The sequence below is a fragment of the Carassius carassius genome, chromosome 13 (assembly GCF_963082965.1).
Source record: "Carassius carassius chromosome 13, fCarCar2.1, whole genome shotgun sequence".
Taxonomy (NCBI): domain Eukaryota; kingdom Metazoa; phylum Chordata; class Actinopteri; order Cypriniformes; family Cyprinidae; genus Carassius; species Carassius carassius.
Genome location: NC_081767.1, coordinates 28,594,646 through 28,614,631, shown reverse-complemented (window position 1 = coordinate 28,614,631; position 19,986 = coordinate 28,594,646). Strand labels below are relative to the sequence as shown.

At 35.3% G+C, this 19,986-nt stretch overlaps 1 protein-coding gene across 1 annotated transcript in view; it reads right to left on the bottom strand.

Annotated features, from left to right (window-relative positions):
- LOC132156287 (EF-hand calcium-binding domain-containing protein 4B-like) overlaps positions 1 to 18,534 on the bottom strand; it is a 22,826-nt gene extending 4,292 nt beyond the window's left edge. Inside the window, exons 1-15 of the mRNA XM_059565224.1 lie at positions 18,269 to 18,534; positions 13,598 to 13,845; positions 10,377 to 10,488; positions 10,090 to 10,279; positions 8,715 to 8,861; positions 7,577 to 7,667; positions 7,090 to 7,185; positions 5,465 to 5,652; positions 4,351 to 4,422; positions 4,216 to 4,261; positions 4,025 to 4,116; positions 3,408 to 3,759; positions 2,912 to 3,044; positions 698 to 779; positions 448 to 562 (exon numbers count right to left, since the gene is read on the bottom strand). Coding sequence (XP_059421207.1) covers positions 448 to 562; positions 698 to 779; positions 2,912 to 3,044; positions 3,408 to 3,759; positions 4,025 to 4,116; positions 4,216 to 4,261; positions 4,351 to 4,422; positions 5,465 to 5,652; positions 7,090 to 7,185; positions 7,577 to 7,667; positions 8,715 to 8,861; positions 10,090 to 10,279; positions 10,377 to 10,488; positions 13,598 to 13,786 — 1,905 coding nt within the window. The 5' untranslated portion in view covers positions 13,787 to 13,845; positions 18,269 to 18,534. The remainder of the gene's footprint in view (positions 1 to 447; positions 563 to 697; positions 780 to 2,911; positions 3,045 to 3,407; positions 3,760 to 4,024; positions 4,117 to 4,215; positions 4,262 to 4,350; positions 4,423 to 5,464; positions 5,653 to 7,089; positions 7,186 to 7,576; positions 7,668 to 8,714; positions 8,862 to 10,089; positions 10,280 to 10,376; positions 10,489 to 13,597; positions 13,846 to 18,268) is intronic.
- Positions 18,535 to 19,986: the final 1,452 nt, after the last annotated feature.

The following is a 19,986-nucleotide window of genomic DNA, read 5'->3' as shown; positions in this document are numbered from 1 at the left end:
CAAATGAATTCTTAGCAATGCTTATCACTAATCAAAAATTATATTTACAAATTTACAAAATATTTTCACGGAACATGATCTTTACTTAATACCCTAATGATTTTTGGCATAAAAGAAAAATCTATAATTTTGACCCATTTAATATATATTTTTTGGCTATTGCTACAAACAAAAATCATTCAGATATGCTGTTTGGTGCTCAAGAAACATTTCCCATTATAATCAATGTTGAAGACCTGTGTGCTTTTTCTTAGCTTTGTGGAATCATGACACCTTTTTTAGGATCTCTTGATGAATATAATTAGTAGATATTTATTTGTAACATTATAAATGTCTTTACACTTTTGATCAATTTAAAACATATAAATATGTAATATTTAGGTGTATGTGTACATATGTCTAAATATTAACATTTACTCAGAAGGAAAGTGGATATGAATCACTCGCCTGCACGCTGACCAGCCACTGTCTCACTGCTGTGAAAGTCTGATCATTAGTGATGTCATACACCACTACCACACCATCAGCCTTGCGAAAAAACTGCTTGGTGATGCTGCGATACCTGCAATCCCCAGAATGAAACCATCTTTAGCATTCCCTTCTTTTAGCAGTTAGACGACGCAACGAAGCAATCAATCAACACTCATTAAGACTATTAATAGAAATCTAATAAAAACATCAATAAAACATCACTCACCTTTCCTGTCCTGCTGTGTCCCACATTTGCAAGGCTACCTGGCTGTTGTCCACTGTCAGAGTCTTCACACTGTAGTCAATACCTGCACACGTCAAGACAAGAAAGTCAGACTGAAGGTATGGAGCCAAAAGAGTCTCAATAAAGATAAATGCACACACTACATTCACATATGCACACATGATTCATACATGCACACACATGATTCATAAATACAAACACAGGATACACAAATGTGCACAAAATTTACAAATGCACACACAAAATTTAAAAAGCACAGAAGATTCACAAATGCATACAAAATTCAGAAATACACACACAATTCAGAAATGCAAACAACATTTACAAATGCACTCAAGATTCACAAATGCACAGGACCAGATTCAGAAATGTATTTCTGATGCACACACACATATATCTTGATTTACAAACTGCTTGCGGTCTGTGAACTTCACTGCATTTGCTCGACACACAAATGCCTTTTTTTAAACCGGGAATGATCTGCAACCAATCAGATATCTCCCTTCTTTTAGCCAATCACAAGAACGCACTCCACGTGGGGGATTGTTTACTTATAAGCCAATCACATGAACGCGTTCACACAGCGCGCTATGCCTGTGGTGCGGCATATTATAGCTTACTTATTTATGAAATTGTATGAAAATACAGATGTTTAGATTACTATTCAGGTTTATTTTTTATTATTTTTTACAAAATATAAATTTAAAAATGTCTCAATACATATAGCCCAGTGACTGCAGAAAAAAAGTTTACCATGGATTCATAAATTTGCAATAGGCAATTATTTCATTTTATTGAAATATTTTAATGAAAGTAAAAAAAAAAATTACACCTTTTTGAATATTTAAATATATCTAAATATTCTTTTGGATGCAATATAGAAGTCACTTTAATTATAATATTCGGTCCCTACATGAAGAGAGAGTCAGTGGTCCGCTGCGAGAGGAAAGTGACTCTCCGACTGCGAAAAGTGGGTCTCCGGCTGCGTGAGGAAAGGGAGTCGTTCGCTTAGGAAAGTGAGTTGATTGCTGCATGAGGAAAGTGAATCGTTCGCTGAGGAAAGTGAGTTGCTCTCTGCATGAGGAAAGGGAGTCGTTCGCTGCGTGAGGGAAATGAGTCGTTCGCTCCGAGAGGAAAGGGAGTCATTCGCTGCATGACTCGTGAGGAAAGTGAATCGTTCTCTGCGTGAGGAAAGTGAGTCGTTCGCTGCGAGAGGAAAGTGACTCTCCGGCTGCGGAAAGTGAGTCTCCTGCTGCGCAAAAGTGCGTCGCCTGCGTGAGTCATTCGCTGAGGAAAGTGAGTCGTTCGCTGCGTGAGGAAAGTGAGTTGTTCGCTGAGGAAAGAGAGTCGTTCGCTGCGTGAGGAAAGTGAGTTGTTCGCTGAGGAAAGTGAGTCGTTCGCTGATTGGCTTATAAGTAAACAATCCCCCACGTGGGGTGCATTCTTGTGATTGGCTAAAACAAGGGAGATATCTGATTGGTTGCAGATCATTCCCTGTTTAAAAAAAGGCATTTGTGTGTCGAGCCAAGTCAGGGGAGTCTCAAAATTCACACACAAATGCAGTGAAGTTCACAGACCGCAAGCAGTTTGTAAATCAAGATATATGTGTGTGTGCATCAGAAATACATTTCTGAATCTGGTCCTGTGCATTTGTGAATCTTGAGCGCATTTGTAAATGTTGTTTGCATTTCTGAATTGTGTGTGTATTTCTGAATTTTGTGTGCATTTCTGAATTTTGTATGCATTTGTGAATCTTCTGTGCTTTTTAAATTTTGTGTGTGCATTTGTGAATTTTGTGCGCATTTGTGTATCCTGTGTGTGTATTTATGAATTATGTGTGTGCATGTATGAATCCTATGTGTGCATATGTGAATGTAGTGTGTGCATTTATCTTTATTGAGACTCTTTTGGCTCCATATGAAGGAGGAAATAAGTTTCTGCCATTTAATGTCCTGACTAAAGACTAGACAATACCAAGTTATTGATACATTTCTACAACTAGTAAATAACAGATCCAACAACACACCATCAAACTGTGATCAACCTGTGAACTCACACCCAAAGACATACAGTAGCTTTGGAGCAACATGATGGAAATTTTCATTTTGGGTTAACAAATACCTTAAAACTGAGGCTAATTAAGTTAAATAAAAATACCCCTAGACACTAGTAAATATGTAAAGGAAGGCTACTTACCTACAGTAGCACATGTACCAGAGTGGAAACAGTTGTCACAGAAGCGACGTAGAAGAGATGTTTTTCCCACACTAGAATTCCCCACCATTACAATCTTGAACAGACGATCTGGACCTGAACTGGCCCCTTCCTCCTAAAAAAAGACAAAAAAATGCTATGATTAAGGAAAGAGGAAAAAAGCATTAGTCAGCAGGATACATGTGTCCCAAATGCTTATATTTTATACTAAAGTTCCAAATTGTTCATTTTAGTTTCCCCAAAAGCCTTTCAGTGAACAGCTCTTAAAAGAACCATTTTTGATCTTAGTGTGCAGAAGCATTTCAATAATGTCAAGAACTTTATTCCACTATAAAGAACCTTTTGCACAATGAAAATATTCCATGGGTGTTAGAGGTTCCTCATTGATGCCAATCAAGAACCATTACTTTGAGAGTGTACTCATTTTGAAACCTCAACAAATTTCTGAGGTTCAAACCAAATCAAGCTGTTTTCTCACCGACTGGACTGTCTCTTTGCCCACAGGCTGTCCTCTGGGTGAGGTGGGTGTGGATGCCACTCCTGGAGGAGGTGAAACAGAGGTCGGAGTGCTGGTTGTGGGGTAAATGTTGCTCATTTGGAGGTCCATGCCCTCTTCCAACTCTTCATCTTCACTCCATTCTCGTAGTTGGGCCTGATAACCCTGTTGAAGGAGTTGAGGAAGATGGTCCTCCTCGATGGATATGATCCTCTGGAGCTTGTGTTTTGATGGAGGTCGTTCATCTACCATGTCCTCCAGGTCCATACTGTGCCCATTTACGCCAATCACGTTCTTCCGCTTAGACTGCGGCAGAACCTCTTCATCCTCATCGCTTGAGAAGACAACAACCACATGTATGCTTATTTATACACCAAAATGACATCAGCAATATGGAGTACTACCTTTTTAGAGGACTCAAACCATATTTAAAAGAGAACATCTCATTGTGGTCTTCACAATAAGCTTTGATTATCTCAAGTCTAAAATGACTACCTCTTATCTTAGGAGAATAAGACCTTTTAGATTTTGCAGATTCATTGTATCTTTTCATCTTGAGTACCGCTGAGTGTACAGATGGCATTTTCACACAGCCTTACCTCTTAAATGACTGCTTCCGCTCAGAGTGCTTCATAGTAATTGATTCAGACCTCTGTTTCCATGAGAGTTTTGCAGCAGAAGTATCTGGTTTCTGAAAGACAGAAAACGATGATTTGAAATTGACTGAAATCGTTCAAATGCAGGATCAGTATTTAGAACAATGTCTAATACAACGTCCATGAGAACCTACTTGATAGCACGTGTCTCTTTCATCTCGTAAGTGTTTGTTAATTTCTCTAGGAGGAATAAAACAGAACACATGTAAAATCTGGGATGACACAAAGACATGCACCTTTCTTTATATTGTACTGTAGTTATTTCTTACCGTAGCAAATCAAGCTGCTTAAGAAGACTTGCCCTCTCTCTTTGTAGGCTTTCTGTAACTCTATACATCTCCCTGGAGAAAACACAAACTCTTTTAATGATAATGTGTTAAGTACTTTTTTAATGATAATGTGTGCAGTACTAACAACGCATCAAACAAGGGACAAAATGTACTATTTAACTGAATGGCCATTATGAAACACCAGCTTTCCAAAAACTAAAAAATACATTATTACTTTTGTACTTGTAATACATTTTAATGCGAAATAAATTATGATATATTACTTATGATTTTTTTTTTTACATTTTGTATTAAATACAGTAATGTGAATAAGGTACAAAATAATGACAATTACAAAAATAATGAAAAATAAATAATGACAAAAAAAAAAGCATAACATTAATTGTCAGTAATGATTTTAAATACAGTCATGAAAGTAATAATATAAGATTGACTTAATTCTCTTTATGCAATATATGATAGGTAAAAATTGTTAGCCTGTTAGACTTACAGGTCTAGCTTTGGATAAAAGCGTCTGCTAAATGCATAAATTTAATTTTTAAATGAAATTTTTATTTAATATATATATATATATATATATATATATATATATATATATATATATATTCTCATGTGCAAAATGTGGAGATGTGACCCTGATATGCGTTGAACAGTGTAAAATTGATGTTTAAAAAATATAAAAACATTAAATTATATTATATTAAATTGCATTGTATCACATTTTATTTTATATCATATCATATCATATCATATCATATCATATCATATCATATCATATCATATCATATCATATCATATCATATTATATTATATTATATACCCGTGGGTATGGGTATGGCCTTTTGGAAATTTAATGTGTCAAAACTCTGGTGTCATCTGCTCCCAGATATTTTTTGCTGTACAAAAAAAAAAAATTCACAGAAAAATAAAAATAAAAAAAGCTTATCTCGTGTAAATAAAAAAAAAATTTTGGTGTAAAAAATAAAATAAAAAGTTTTCCACTTTTATGAATACATTTATACACTATGTCCAAAACATGCATATATTGCATATATGCATGTACATATAGCACTAACTGTCATATCTTCCTCACATCTCTCTCTCCTCATGCAGGCGTGAGGCCTGTTCCTGCAGCAGCATGAGTTGCTCCTGGGCCAGACTCAGCTCCTGGGTGGTGTGCTCCAGCTCACGGCCCAAGTCCTCATTATACTGCTTTAGTTTAACATTCTCCACGGCCGTCTCCCGCTGCTCGCTGTGCAGCTCTCGACACTGATGCTCCAGCTGACCGACATCACACAAAAACACATGTACTAATGAAACAATCAACACATAAGCTATCATAAAAATAACTGAAGAAAAACAAGCTCTTTGAAACAAATCGTGCTGGATAACATGACCATCAGGTTTTACACAAATGCGTTGCCTTCATACCAGCCATGTATATTAACACCACTGTCCTTGGAAGGATGGCCTTGGAAGTGTTATTGTGAGTGTTTGGCTGGGACATTGTGAGAGAAAGAATTGATAAGAAAGCTCTTACACTCATGCTATGCTGCTAAATATAGACAAAACAGGAGCAAACATACAGCACCACACTTCAGCTCCTCACAGCAGAAAAGCAGTTCTGCTTGCTTTTGCACAAAGCTGCATAAACAATAATGGAACTAATTTGCTTTAGCTGTTCACAAATGCGAAGAGAAGAAAATGAAGCTTTTAATGACAGAGGCAAAGGAGGCATTATGACTTTGTTACTTCCTGTTCATTCATTAGCACGGAAAGGCTTTGTTGGGTTATGTCTATTGTGTGTATAGATCAGCATCTATTTTTGTGTGCGTCAGCACAGTCAGGTGTGGTTTTCTAAAACTTGAACACAAATTTCCAGCAAATGATCAACACCTGGCGATTATGTTAAACAATCAGAGTAATACAAGAGAAACTTCTGAGCATTAAGACTTATATTTGAGTAAAAGTCCTTAAAAAGTCAATGTAAGCTTGTTCTTGAGCTCAAGTTACAGCCTTTTCTTGATCTTTCACTAGGAGTAAAATCCTTACAGGAAATAATCTACCTATCTGTATAATTCTTATCCAAACATCTTTAAAATAAATGAAGGGGGTATTATGAGCAATAACGCTGGGCAATTTCTCTGTTTTTATTTTGGCTGATTTGTGGTATATTGTAGCTTATATATCTTGGTATAATAAATCAAATTACATTCTAACTGTAACATTGCAATCTAAAAACTAAAATAATCCTTTAAAAGTAGAAGTTACTAAACTAAAAATGAAAATAATAAAAGCGCGAGCCGTTTTGAACTTAAAATATAAACTATAGGCTAATAGTAGAGAAATAAAACGCAGAAATTATTTTAAATCAAAACCAAAAAGTAAAAATAAAAAAATTAAATAAAAATGCTCTGATTGGTTGCACTCTTCATCTTTTTGTGTGGCTTGTTTTGAATAATGCGCGTGGACAGAGGGGTTACTAGATTTTTGCGTAGTTTAGAGTGACAAATCATCCCAGCATACTTTGAGGTCAAAATGCGTATCTGCTATGCAAAATGTGTACATGTTGGAGGTCTGCGGTAGATTGTCATTTCCTTAGATGTATTATTCTATACAAAATTCATTATTAAAATAGTTACTAGGTGTGCAATGTCTTCATAATTATTACTAGTTAAACTGGTTTAGTGACAAGCAAAGGAACTTGTTGTGACCCACCCGTTTCTGTTTGTTAGAAAGAATTTCCAGCTCTTTCTCTTTGGTGGAAAGCTGATGCTCCAAGTCCTGACTGCGAGACAAGAACCGCTCAGAATCCTGGAGAATATACAGATCACATGACCCATAGAATTTACCATGGTACATAGCAACAGTTAGTGTTTCTACTGTAAAATCATAAATGATCAATCATAAATCACATATTGAGATTGCTAGACTAGGAACCTTTCAGAACTGTTTTTGTTATTTTAGTTCATTTTGATATTGACAGTGGGTGTTCTGGGTGATTCTTTCTTGGCCCAACAAAAAAGAACCCTTTTCCCAAATATTGATTATATTTTGGTCTCTACATATGACTTTTAATGAAAGTCTATAAGACCCCCCCACGCACCTTTTTATAGTCTTCATTAGGTTTAATTTAGTACACAACTTAAGGTAACACTCAAGGTTTGGAATTTGTTCAAATGACCAACTGCAATAATTGTTTCACCTCTAAAAGTATCCTGTCTTTCTCATTCTTGATCTGTTGCTCCATTTCTTCATACAGCCTCTGGATTTCATCATCATGTGTCGCCGCTTTCCTATAAAAGACGTCAGGATCACTCAAAAAGCTTTTAAGTCACTTAGTCATATGAAAGAATGAAACTATTCATTGGGTCAATGGAATAGACGTCATTCAAAAAGCATTTATTATTTGCCAGTTGATTCAGAAGCATTTATCCTTTGTTAACTTACTCCAATGCTTTTTTTTTCGGTTTGCTAGGAGACATTTTAAGTTTTCATATTAAACTTACATAACAAATCAAGTGGCAAAGGCACAGTAGACATGACCATCAACCCTCAATACTTGCACAAAGAGAATAAATGTGGTATTTAATAAATTAAAGGGATCAATACATTAAAAAAATCTAATGATGCTCATAATAATGTGAGCATGCATTACACATTATTTAAAGTTTTTTTATTTAATATTTTTGCTTGTAATATTTTACAAATAATATTTGCTCATGCTCAGACAATTCACTTTTGGAGCACAGCAAAAGCCAAGTCTGTTACCACTTATACAGTCATGCTCAACTGTGGTACTGTATCCATGCAGAAGCCAAATTACCTAGTCCTTGCATCACATCTGTGCACTGAGTCTTATTACGAGTCTCGATATAATACTATGTGACTGTCAAGTCAAGCAAAATGGGATTCACATAGTGGGCTGACACTCAAAAATGTATGAATGTCACAGAATAGATCAAATATTTTATATATTTATGCATTTAGCAGACGCTTTTATCCAAAGTGACTTACATTGCATTCAAGCTAACAATTTTCTCCTAAAATGTGTTCCCTGGGATTCAAACCCCCAACCTTGTGCTTGCTAATGCAATGCTCTACCAGTTGAGCTACAGGAACACTATAAAAATCAGCCAAAAGAAAGGTGCCAAAAAGTATTTAAAATGCTTTCTGATTTTGTGATCTTTTGTAACATTGTAGTTGTCTCTACCATCACTTTTGGTCAATTTGAATGGATTCTTGCTGAATTAAAATTACAAGAATAATATCTTACTGACCTTAAATGGTACTAACATTTATTTATTTATTTATTTAGTTTAGCGTCTTAATTGACATCTGACCTTTTAAGGGCCGTCTCCATCTCTTTCTTCTCCTGGTTGGCCTCTTTGATTTGATAAGTGACCCTGGCAAGAAACTCCTCAAAATTGGACAGGAGGTGAGGCTCATCTTTTCTAAGCTGCACCCAAAGACTCCGCACCTCTCCTGGTCTGAGACATCAAAACACAAGAACAGCATCATTTATCTCACCAAAGTATTGTTTGAGTAAAAAAAAAAAAAAAAAAAAACTCCACAAAAAATGTGCTCCACTGTTAAAAATAACTATAAATGTCTGGCCACAGTCTGATGAATTCAAAACTCTAGTTTTTACAAAAAATACTTTCTGTACAGTAACATTGGTCTTGGTAATTTTCTGTTGCAATACGTGTCCTGAAAGAAGATGAAAATTGCACATCATGCTTTTGTGGAAATACAGTAAAAGAAAAAAACAACAACAATGCTGCTTTTATCACACAGCAAAATGAAACTGACTGTATAAAAGAAGCAACAAGAATCTAATCCAAACTGTCAGCTCCCCTTTGAAAAAGCAATAACCATACATAAGGATTACATTCCGTCAGAAGGATGAACATTTATAACTGATGCCTTCCACCATCACCGTTTGCCTTTTAGGAGTGGCGGTATTTACTGAAAGTGCATCTGGTCATGTGTTACAAAAATGGGCTTAACGCACCATATGGTCAATGAGATGACAAGAACAGATCTTTATCAAAGTCCTATGGTCTTATCAAAAATGTTGTGTCTTCCTTTGGGAATGTGCTATCTGTTTAATTAATTTATTAATTTATTTATTTAACACCATATCAGCAGCAACACTATTTTATTGGCAAACTTAAAGTAGATCGTAAGATAATCATAATAACAATCAAACTTTACTAAATGAAACTATTATATACTGTGTGTAAGTGTGTATATACATATATACTGTATAAAAATATAATTTAATAATATTTTTTTCTAGAAAAATCTAACAACTAAATAAGCTTTTATAAGCTTCTTTTACTTTTGATACTTGATAGAAAACCTACATTTTTCTTAGGAGAAGAAGAAAAGAGTCTGCCGTCTTTTACTGTTGATTGGTTTTGGTCATCTTATGCCTTTTCCATTTTGGTGTGAAGTCGCATTTAAATAAAATCTAAATGATATTTTTATATATTGTGCTTTATAGCATGGAAACAGCATCTTGTTGTAGTTCCATGCAAGAATACTTCTAAGAATGTATAAATCATACAACTGAAATATATAACAACCTAAAAATGAATATTCATTTTTAGGCTGTAATCTGATTTATACATTAGTGGAAATATTCTTGCATGGAACTGCACCACAATCACACTATCGCTTTGTAATAGTTTGATTGACTGGAATGACTCTCACTCTTCAAAGATGTTGCTTGCCCCCAGGTTCTCCATTAGCATGCAGAAGTGCTTCTCCTCGTCATCCTCTCCCCTGCTGAGTCTCTCCTCCCATTGGCTTTCATAGAGCACTTCCGGAGTCTTTCCTGAGACCGGCTTCTCATCTGCATGTTGATCTACTGACACCACACCTGGACCAAACATAAATTCACCTGAATAGGAGACATAAATACATTAGCAAACTTTTGAATGATACAATAATCTAATATAATTTTTCTAAATGCTGTATAGATTCAAATGCAAACACACTAAAGCCGGAGGAGAACTCCTCAAAGGTCAGATATCCGTTGGCATCTGCGTCCAGAGTATCAAAGACGTTCTCAAGTTCATCAGCACTGAAAGGAAGCTCTCCATTTAACCTCTACAACACATGACAAATGATACAGACATGTTATGAAAAGCATATTACATCACCTGAAAATAAGCTAATTATATATAGACACACACACACACAAACAAACATACACACACTGTATATACTATATTATTACATATACATATATACATATATATATATATATATATATATATATATATATATATATATATATATATATATATATATATATATATATATATATATATATATATATATATATATATACAGTCGTGGCCAAAAGTTTTGAGAATTACATAAATATTGGAAATTGGAAAAGTTGCTGCTTAAGTTTTTATAATAGCAATTTGCATATACTCCAGAATGTTATGAAGAGTGATCAGATGAATTGCATAGTCCTTCTTTGCCATGAAAATGAACTTAATCCCAAAAAAACCTTTCCACTGCATTTCATTGCTGCCATTAAAGGACCTGCTGAGATAATTTCAGTAATCGTCTTGTTAACTCAGGTGATAATGTTGACGAGCACAAGGCTGGAGATCATTATGTCAGGCTGATTAGGTTAGAATGGTCGACTTGACATGTTAAAAGGAGGGTGATGCTTGAAATCATTGTTCTTCCATTGTTAACCATGGTGACCTGCAAAGAAATGCGTGCAGCCATCATTGCGTTGCATAAAAATGGCTTCACAGGCAAGGATATTGTGGCTACTAAGATTGCACCTAAATCAACAATTTATAGGATCATCAAGAACTTTAAGGAAAGAGGTTCAATTCTTGTAAAGAAGGCTTCAGGGCATCCTAGAAAGCGCCAGGATCGTCTCCTAAAGAGGATTCAGCGCTATCAGTCAGGATTTGGCCCAGAAGTTGTTTGAGAGCATGCCCAGTCGAATTGCAGTGGTCCTGAAAAAGAAGGGCCAACACTGCAAAGACTCTTTGCATAAATGTCATGTAATTGTCGATAAAAGCCTTTGAAACGTATGAAGTGCTTGTAATTATATTTCAGTACATCACAGAAACAACTGAAACAAAGATCTAAAAGCAGTTTCGCAGCAAACTTTTTGAAAACTAATATTTATGTAATTCTCAAAACTTTTGGCCACGACTGTACATACACTCACTATATATACATACACTGTATATGTACATACATATACATACATACATACATATATATATATATATATAAAACTATATATAAAACTCTATCTTTACATATATACATCTTTTGCCAGGTTATTTGTGTCAAGAGTAGGGTCTCAAACTATGTTTTGACACTTTTAAAATGACGCTGACTATAGATTTCAGTGACGTTTGACACCTTTAAAAATTACTCAGGCTGTAGATTTCATGATCAACCCCGTTAACACACAGTAAGAACACTACTACTCTTAGAGAGCAAATAACACACCCTGTGTGGGAACCTGACACATGTTTGCTCAGAAATGTCCCATAAAACACTTCATACTGTATAATTCTATGTGTGACTTTAGCATGGACTTTTGGCATTTCTGTACTTGTAAAAGTCAGTTGTAAAAGCTAACGTACATGTGAAAACCTTTGCGTAAAAATGAGTACAAACTGCAAGACCATCACCCAGTTCCTTGGGTAAACCAAAGTGACAGCTTCTCAAAACAGCAATAAAACTCCTCCTGTGGCTTTTTTAACAGCCGAAGGTTTAGAAAATGCAGCACTTTGAAACCCCAATAGTTTTGTCAGCATTTTCTGCCAGACCAACATGTGGTGGACCCATGATGCAAGTTACTTGCAAGTTACTCATGCAAATGTTTTGTCACGGTCTTCACGATATCATATATACAATCACTTAACAGAAAGATTTAAATATGTATGAATTTATAGGATCTATTTAATCCAAATGGGTTGAAATAACAAAAGGCATCATTTGAATATAGATTAGGAACCGATGTTTATTAATGCTTTTTCTACAGACACTGGATCAAAGGTGTGATGCTTTTGAAAAAGGCTCTTCATAGAAAGGCCCGAGAGCCAGACTTCAAAGGAAACCTGTGAAATGAATGGAAAATCTAAGAGGTGATCGAATCTGCACAATAATACAACTGAAGGGGTGGTTTCAAAATGCCCACCACAATTTTAGGATGGTCTCACAAGTGCCTCCAATTGTGACACTCCACGAAAAGAGGCTGTACTGAAAATGAACATTTTATATAAATCAACCACATTTATGGATGACTGATGGATCACACACACTATGACCAATTGGTGGAATTGAAAATAAATAAATAAAACATGTTGGTGGTGCCATGGTACAATGATGGTATCTGATGCTATATCATGATATTTTAAAACAAAGTATATGAGGCTATTGAATTATTACTGTCGTAATGTATATAGGTATTTGCATGACTACTTTACAAGTCCACAGAAAAATAACAACAAATGTAATTAAATAAAAAATAAATAAATATATAAATAAAAAAACAGTTTTATAAATTTTGCAAGAAAAATAAAACATACCATATGGTTCTGTTAGTTTACATAGACCTTGCAGAAACAGCTAAACGTTAATTATTTTAACAAAATAAGAGTGATCATATATATATATATAAATACACATATATATATTTACACAGTGATAAAATTCACTCCCAAGAAGCAATTTTTAGATGATTAAATATTTTAGAGCCTTAAAATAATTAGAAAAAGATGTATTCACTATATAGTTTTTTTTTTTAATGAACATTCCAATAATATAATTATTATTTTTATATTTTCCTAATATTTTCAGGTTTTTCATGACAGTGTGAAAAAAAAAGAATAGCGCTTCATTACAGAAGCATGTTGTTCTAACTTTACTTTTTCACAATAAATTGCCAATTAGATATTCAACAAACTGTGCCTATTATGCCTTTAATTTGTATTTTTTTTGGTAAGTTAATTACTTTATTCAGATTACTGCTTGTCTTCTGCTGTAAGTAAACAAGTTATAAGGGTGAGCAAACACAAATTAGCTCAATTAGCCCATGGTTTGTAGATGATACAATGCCAGGACGACCAGATGACTAGAGACATTTTCTGGGGTTTTCATACTTCTTCACCAATAAAACTCCTCGCCTAATGACAAATCACATGAATGCCCTTCCCAACATCCTTACCTGCATGTCGCGTCGTGTAATGAAGCCTTTGCCCTCGATGTCACAAATCTGGAAGAACTCTCTGGTCTTCTCAAGCACAGCACTGCAGTCACCATCACTGGGTGTCCCCTGTCTGTCTTCTCCTCTACGATGGGATGCCTGGTCCACCTTAGAGCCACAGGTGCTGGAGAAAGACGCCATGCCGATCATGTGTGTGTGTGCGCGCGTATGTGTATGTGTGAACTCCACTCTCCTCACATGGGTCAGCCCTTGACAGAAGAGAAGAGAGAACGCTTTTGAGTTACACCACATCACATCCTCTTAGACATCTCTTAGCAACCACCTCTTTAATTAGCAACCACCTCTTTAAACCACAGAGAGATCTGCTAGGGATAGGAATATATACTACTGTTCAAAAGTTTGGAGTCATTATAATCTTGATTTTTTTTTTTTTTTTTAAGAAATCAAAACTTTTGCTATTATTCAGCAAAAGTGCATTAAACTGATCAAAAGTGACAGTAAAGAATTTTTACAAAAAAAATCGCTTTCTATTCATCAAAAAATTACATTACTGTTATTTATTTATTTATTTATACATATTGGCACTTAAGAAACTTTTTTCAAAAACAAATGATGGGTAGGTAAAACTGTTTGAGTGGTTACCAGGGTGTTTCAATGTAGTTGCTAAAGTCTAAAGTGTGACTGGTACAGAGGGGGGAATATTCATTTATTCCCCTGCTGATTTTGTGAGTTTGCCCACTTACAGAAAAAATGAAAAATGTCAGGGTGTGTAATTTTTATGGTAGGTTTATTTTAACGGACACAGACAGAATATCAACCAAAAAAAAAAATCCAGAATAAACACATTATATAAAAGGTTAATGTCAGCTCAATAGGTGTATATAAGACACCTGTCCACACAATCTGTATCTTCCATTCCAACCTATCCCACCACCAAAGGCTATACCAAAGAGCTGTCAAAGGATGTCAGAGAGAAGACTGTAGATCTGCACAAGGCTTGAATGGGCTACAAGACCATCAGCAAGAAGCTTGGTGAGAAGGAGACAACTGTTGGTGAGATTATTTGGAAATGGAAGAAATACAAAACAACCATCAAGATCTCGCCTCATGGGGTAAAGATGATCATGAAAAAGGGATCAGCCCTGATCTACATGGGAAGAGCTTGTTAATGATCTTAAGGCAGTTGGGACCATAGCCACCAAGCAAACCAACATGGTAACCCACTACGCTGCAATGGACTGAAATCCTGCAGCGTCCGCAAGGTCCCTGATCAAGAAGGCACAAGTACAGGCCTGTTTAAAGTTTGCCAAAGAACATCTAAATGATTGAGAGAAGGCTTGGCAGAAAGTGCTGTTGTCAGATGAGACCAAAATTGAGATCTTTGGCATTAACTCGACTCACTGTGTTTGGAGGGAGAGAATTGCTGACTATTACCCCAAGAACACCATCCCTACAGTCAAGTACGGAAGTGGAAACATTATGCTTTGGGGCTGTTTTTCTGCTAAGGGTACAGGACGACTTCACTGCATTGAGTCACAGGTGCATGATAGGTGCTTTTTTTCCTGTGGGCAACTGTTCAACTGTTGGAAATAATAAAAAAGTGTGGAGTGTCTATTTTCATAAAGTGCTAACAGGTCGCCTTGTTGGCAGACACCAGCTGCACCCACCAATGTGTGATTGAGCTAGTCAAGATTACAAAAGAAGATCATCAATCATCAGATTCAGTGGTGTAGATGATAATGTGCAAGTCATGCTCTTTGACGCAATCGACCTGGGTTCGAATCTGCCTTTCGGCTAACTTTTTTTCTCCCTCTTCAAATTTTTCATAAAAAATTAAGGAAATAATTAAAAAGTTTAAAATAAAGTATCAGGTAGGGTTAGTGTAGGTCTAGGCCTTTTGTTCCAATTAGGAGGCATCTATTTAATGATTTGATTTTTAATAATTTAAAAAATAATAATTTTACAATGTATTACAAAGTTGAGGTGCAGATTATTTTCACTATTTGCAATAAGTAATTAGTAGAATATCCTGCTATTTTAACATGTTTAGTGTAAATAGGCTATATCGCGCGAGCCCCGTACAACCTGGATCTTTTTTTTTTTTTTGGTTGGTTGGTTGGTTATATGTTAAAATAAACCTATGTACCATAAAAATTACAGACCCTTTATTTCTTTATAAGTGGGCAAACTTACAAAATCAGCAGGGGATCAAATAAATATTTCCCCCACTGTAACATGTTGCCATGCTGTAGTTTACTGGACCAAGTCAAATAATCCCACCTCAACATGATATTCTAGTCCCTACTATGTCTCGGTCCTTAGACAGCTCGTAGGATAAAGCCAACGGTGACCATAGATCAGAGGTGCCAAACTCAATTCCTGGAGGGCCGGAGCCCTGCAGAGTTTTGTTCAAACCTTGCTCCAACACACATACTGTACCGTGTAGTTTTCAAATAACCCTGAAGGACTTGATTAGTTGGATCAGGTATGAATCTAAACTCTGCAGGGCTCCGGCCCTCCAGGAATTGAGTTTGACCCCCCAGACATCGATGTACTCTCAAATATCATATTTGAATCATTGTAAGAAGAACGAGTTCTCTCTTAGCCACTTTAGTGTGTTCTGAGTCACTAACAACTAAAAATGCTAATCAGCTTGGTAAGAAACTTTGATGCAAAATGAAACAAGTAGATGAAACAGAAGAAATAAGAAATAAATCCATGATAATGATCACAGCTTTGGGTTTCTAGGCAGATGTGTTGATTAAACTTTCGGTTTACAAGTCATAAAAGCCTGAATGGGTGCAATATTGCTTTCCTTTGTCTAAGAAGAAAAATCGAACGAACTTGGCATTTCTGCTGCACAAAAGTAATTTCAAAGTTTGTAAACCCCATTAATCCGCAAAGCATCACATCTCACTGACAACAACTCTTTGATTGCTACCAATCGAGTTAATTGGCTGTAATATTTGGAACGCAGTCGGCTATATCCTACAATTATGTGTTTTTGTTTAAAAATGTGCAGGCAAAAATGTTTCTATGCTTATATTTTCACGGTGGTCAAAGTCTCATGATAAGTTATCTAGGTTCCATATTAATTGAATATTTGTTTTTCCTATGTGAAACTCTCCTTTATTTTAAAAAGCATTACATCATTTTTCAGCAAAATGTGAATTTTACAACAACAACAAAAAGTTATATATTATGGTGGTATTTATGGTGGCAGTGACCTCTTATACGTCAAAACATTAAGGGAATTTTGACTTCTCAGTTATTGACCCCTTTAAGTCCTCGGCTGTTGAGAATAGCAGAAACTAGTGGACTGGAATACTAGAGTGCACGTCTCTCTTATTTAGTGGAATACAGATGTTATTTGTGCAGTGAGCACAAGTTAAAAGTTGAATGGGATTGATGGGAGCTGACAAGCCATGCCACATATATGAGAGTGGTGATGCGCATTTCCTCTGGGTATTGACCGGGAAAGGCACAAGTTTGCAGTCTCAAACATCTCTCTCTCTCTTTCTCTGAAATAAGGATTATTTCGAATTATTTGTAAATTATTTACTACATTTCAGGAAACTACAAGCTTACCTTAGCCTGACCTAAGCCTCCCTCTGTGAACGACCTTCAGAAGGAATATCACTACTGTTTTGCATGAAACCTTTATCTTTGCTGCCAAGCCAAAAAAAGAGAACAGTGCAGTGTGCCACAATGTTCAGACTGTTTGGGTGCATGGACAGACTTACTAGCTTCACGTAAATATTGCATTTAAAAGTAAAACATGTACAAGAAAACTTTTTCAAATAGGCACCATTTGCACTTCTGATTCAGCCTAACCTTTTCTAACTAGACAGTTCACAATGTATTTGATCTGACAAATTATCTTTTTGACTGACAAGAAGTCTCTTAGGTTTCTACTTCTACTAAAAATATACAGGCTATCCCAGAATATTACAGCAAAAAGCATGACCTCATGCAAACATTTACATTTAAGCATTTGGCAGATGTTTTTATCCCAAGCAGCATAGAATACATTTTAGGTATATAACCAGTAAAGGCTCCATCATCCTCACAACCCTACAGCGGATAAGCGGTTTGGCGAATGGCTGGATGTATTTAACACTAAACCTACTGGAATGCTATCTGTGATTCTGAAGTTTAGTGCAAACAGTAATTTGTGTGTCACTGTAGATTCAACAAAGTTCTTACACTATGCAAACATCTTGTTGTATCAAAACCAAAATGGAAAGCATTTCTTGTCAGTCCAGTTAGACTGCACCTACAATAGTTGAAGACAATGCTGCTTTCCTTTATGAATCAACTCTTGAATAGTTTCTAAATTTATAAAAGAGAACAAAACATCGATTGCGTCACTACATATACTGTTCTTGAAAGTCACTTAAAGTGAAATGTAATGTCAGGGACAAAGACAAGGCAATACACTTTCACAGAGGGACCATAGTGAAAAGAAAAGTCATGTACTACATGAAAACAAACAATATGCAACTCTGTTAGCAGCTGATGAAAACAGGAACACTTGTTTCCTCCTCTCAATAGGAGACTCCTCACACTTTCTTTCACACTTCCTGCTCAAAAAGTTGCCAAAGCACAAAACACATAAATGGTCAAGCTAAACAGGCAGATCAAGGTAAAAAATAACAACCTTTACTGTACCTTTAAACAGGCAGCTGCTGATGTTACTTCATAAAGTCCACCCATAAAGCGACAATCTCTTGTTGAAAAGTATTGTTAAGCGTGAAACTCTCCACAATTGAACATTAAGTGCAAGCAAAGACTGAGACTGAAGTTTAACTGAACGTGCAGAAGATTCTGAAGCTGGAGCTGCTCGCGTTAAGGACTCATGACTACAGAAAGCTGCCGACAAGTTTGATCAAACACTCACTTGTGCGCGTTCACAGAGAGGGACTCGCGTCCACGTGGACCTGCATCCGTCTGTTTCTATAGCAACCGAAGAACGCACGCGGAAGTTAGATTTAGATTTTTTTTTTAATCACAAAGAAGTACAATCCAAAATGAAAAAAAGAACACTGTTGTATAGTTTAGAGTATGTGAAATAACGAATAACAACAACAAGGTGAACATGTAAAATTAAAATAGAAAACAAACAAACACAAAAACTAAATACGAAGACAAAGAGTATTATACATAAACAATTAATAAATGGCAGAGTAGTTACGTGAATTAATTTAAATGGACGCATGGTGAAAAAAAATAATAATACTAATATATATATATTAGTATTTCTCATAAGAAATGAGAAGTAAATAAGAAAGCAAAATAATATGTTTCTTAAAATGTATACATTTTACACCTGCTTGTTATTTAGCATGTTATTTGAAGTAGGTTTAAAATATGTTTTCCAATGTTACAAAACAGAATACAGAAACATTATTAAAATAATAGAAATATAATATATACATTCAAATTTTTGTAGAAAGTTTAAGGTACTGATCTGTAATGTGCAGTGCCATCTAGTGGGTTTTTAAAAAGCAGATTCACAAGGCAATCAGCAGACATCAATACTTTACATAGGCTATGACACAGTTTGAAGGTAAGGTCAATTAGAAAAAATACTTCTGTGTTGAGCTAATATTGTTAAAATTGCTAATATTGTAAATGAGAAATAGTATGTCTGTTTTTTAGGTGTTACACATGCTTGTGTGCTAATAGGCCCTGTAAGTTTGGACTCTACATTCATTTTTAATGCATGAACACATTAGTTCATTTAGCAGTAGTGTTTCTATGAAGTAATTTCACAGTTGCATATGCACATGAAGCTGTGGTTGTGCACGCTCAATAGACAGAGTGAACACTGGCTAGTCTATGTTTGTGGTTGTGCAAAGGAAGATTTTTAACCAGGAAGTGGTGATTAGTTAGCTGGAGAATTAATGAAATCCAATGCTTTGTGCCATTAAAGTACTAAACGTGGGAGTTTAGAATTTTTTTCACTCTTTTGACTTGTCACAATTATTACCAGTAATTATTGCCATTTCTACATTTGTTTTTCACAACTTGATGTCTACATTTGTTTTTCACAACTTGATGTCTTTCATTAGTTTAATCACAAATAAACTGTAGTGATTTTAATAATGCAAATCGTATATTATGCTATAAGCCTACTTGAGTTCCCAGCATGCACTGCGATGAGAATAAATTGTACATTGTACATTGGACATCTGTTTGTGGCTCTTTTCATTTTAATTGATTGGTTTCTCTTGCTGTTCAGATTATTTTGATTGGGTTATGTCAGAAAATAGTAAGCAAATTTAGGCATTTTATTTCTGGACATTTTTCTCTAGTATTGTTGTTGTTGATTATATTGTAGCATCATTGAGGTACTATAATATTTGTTATATTTTTAAAGTTTTTAT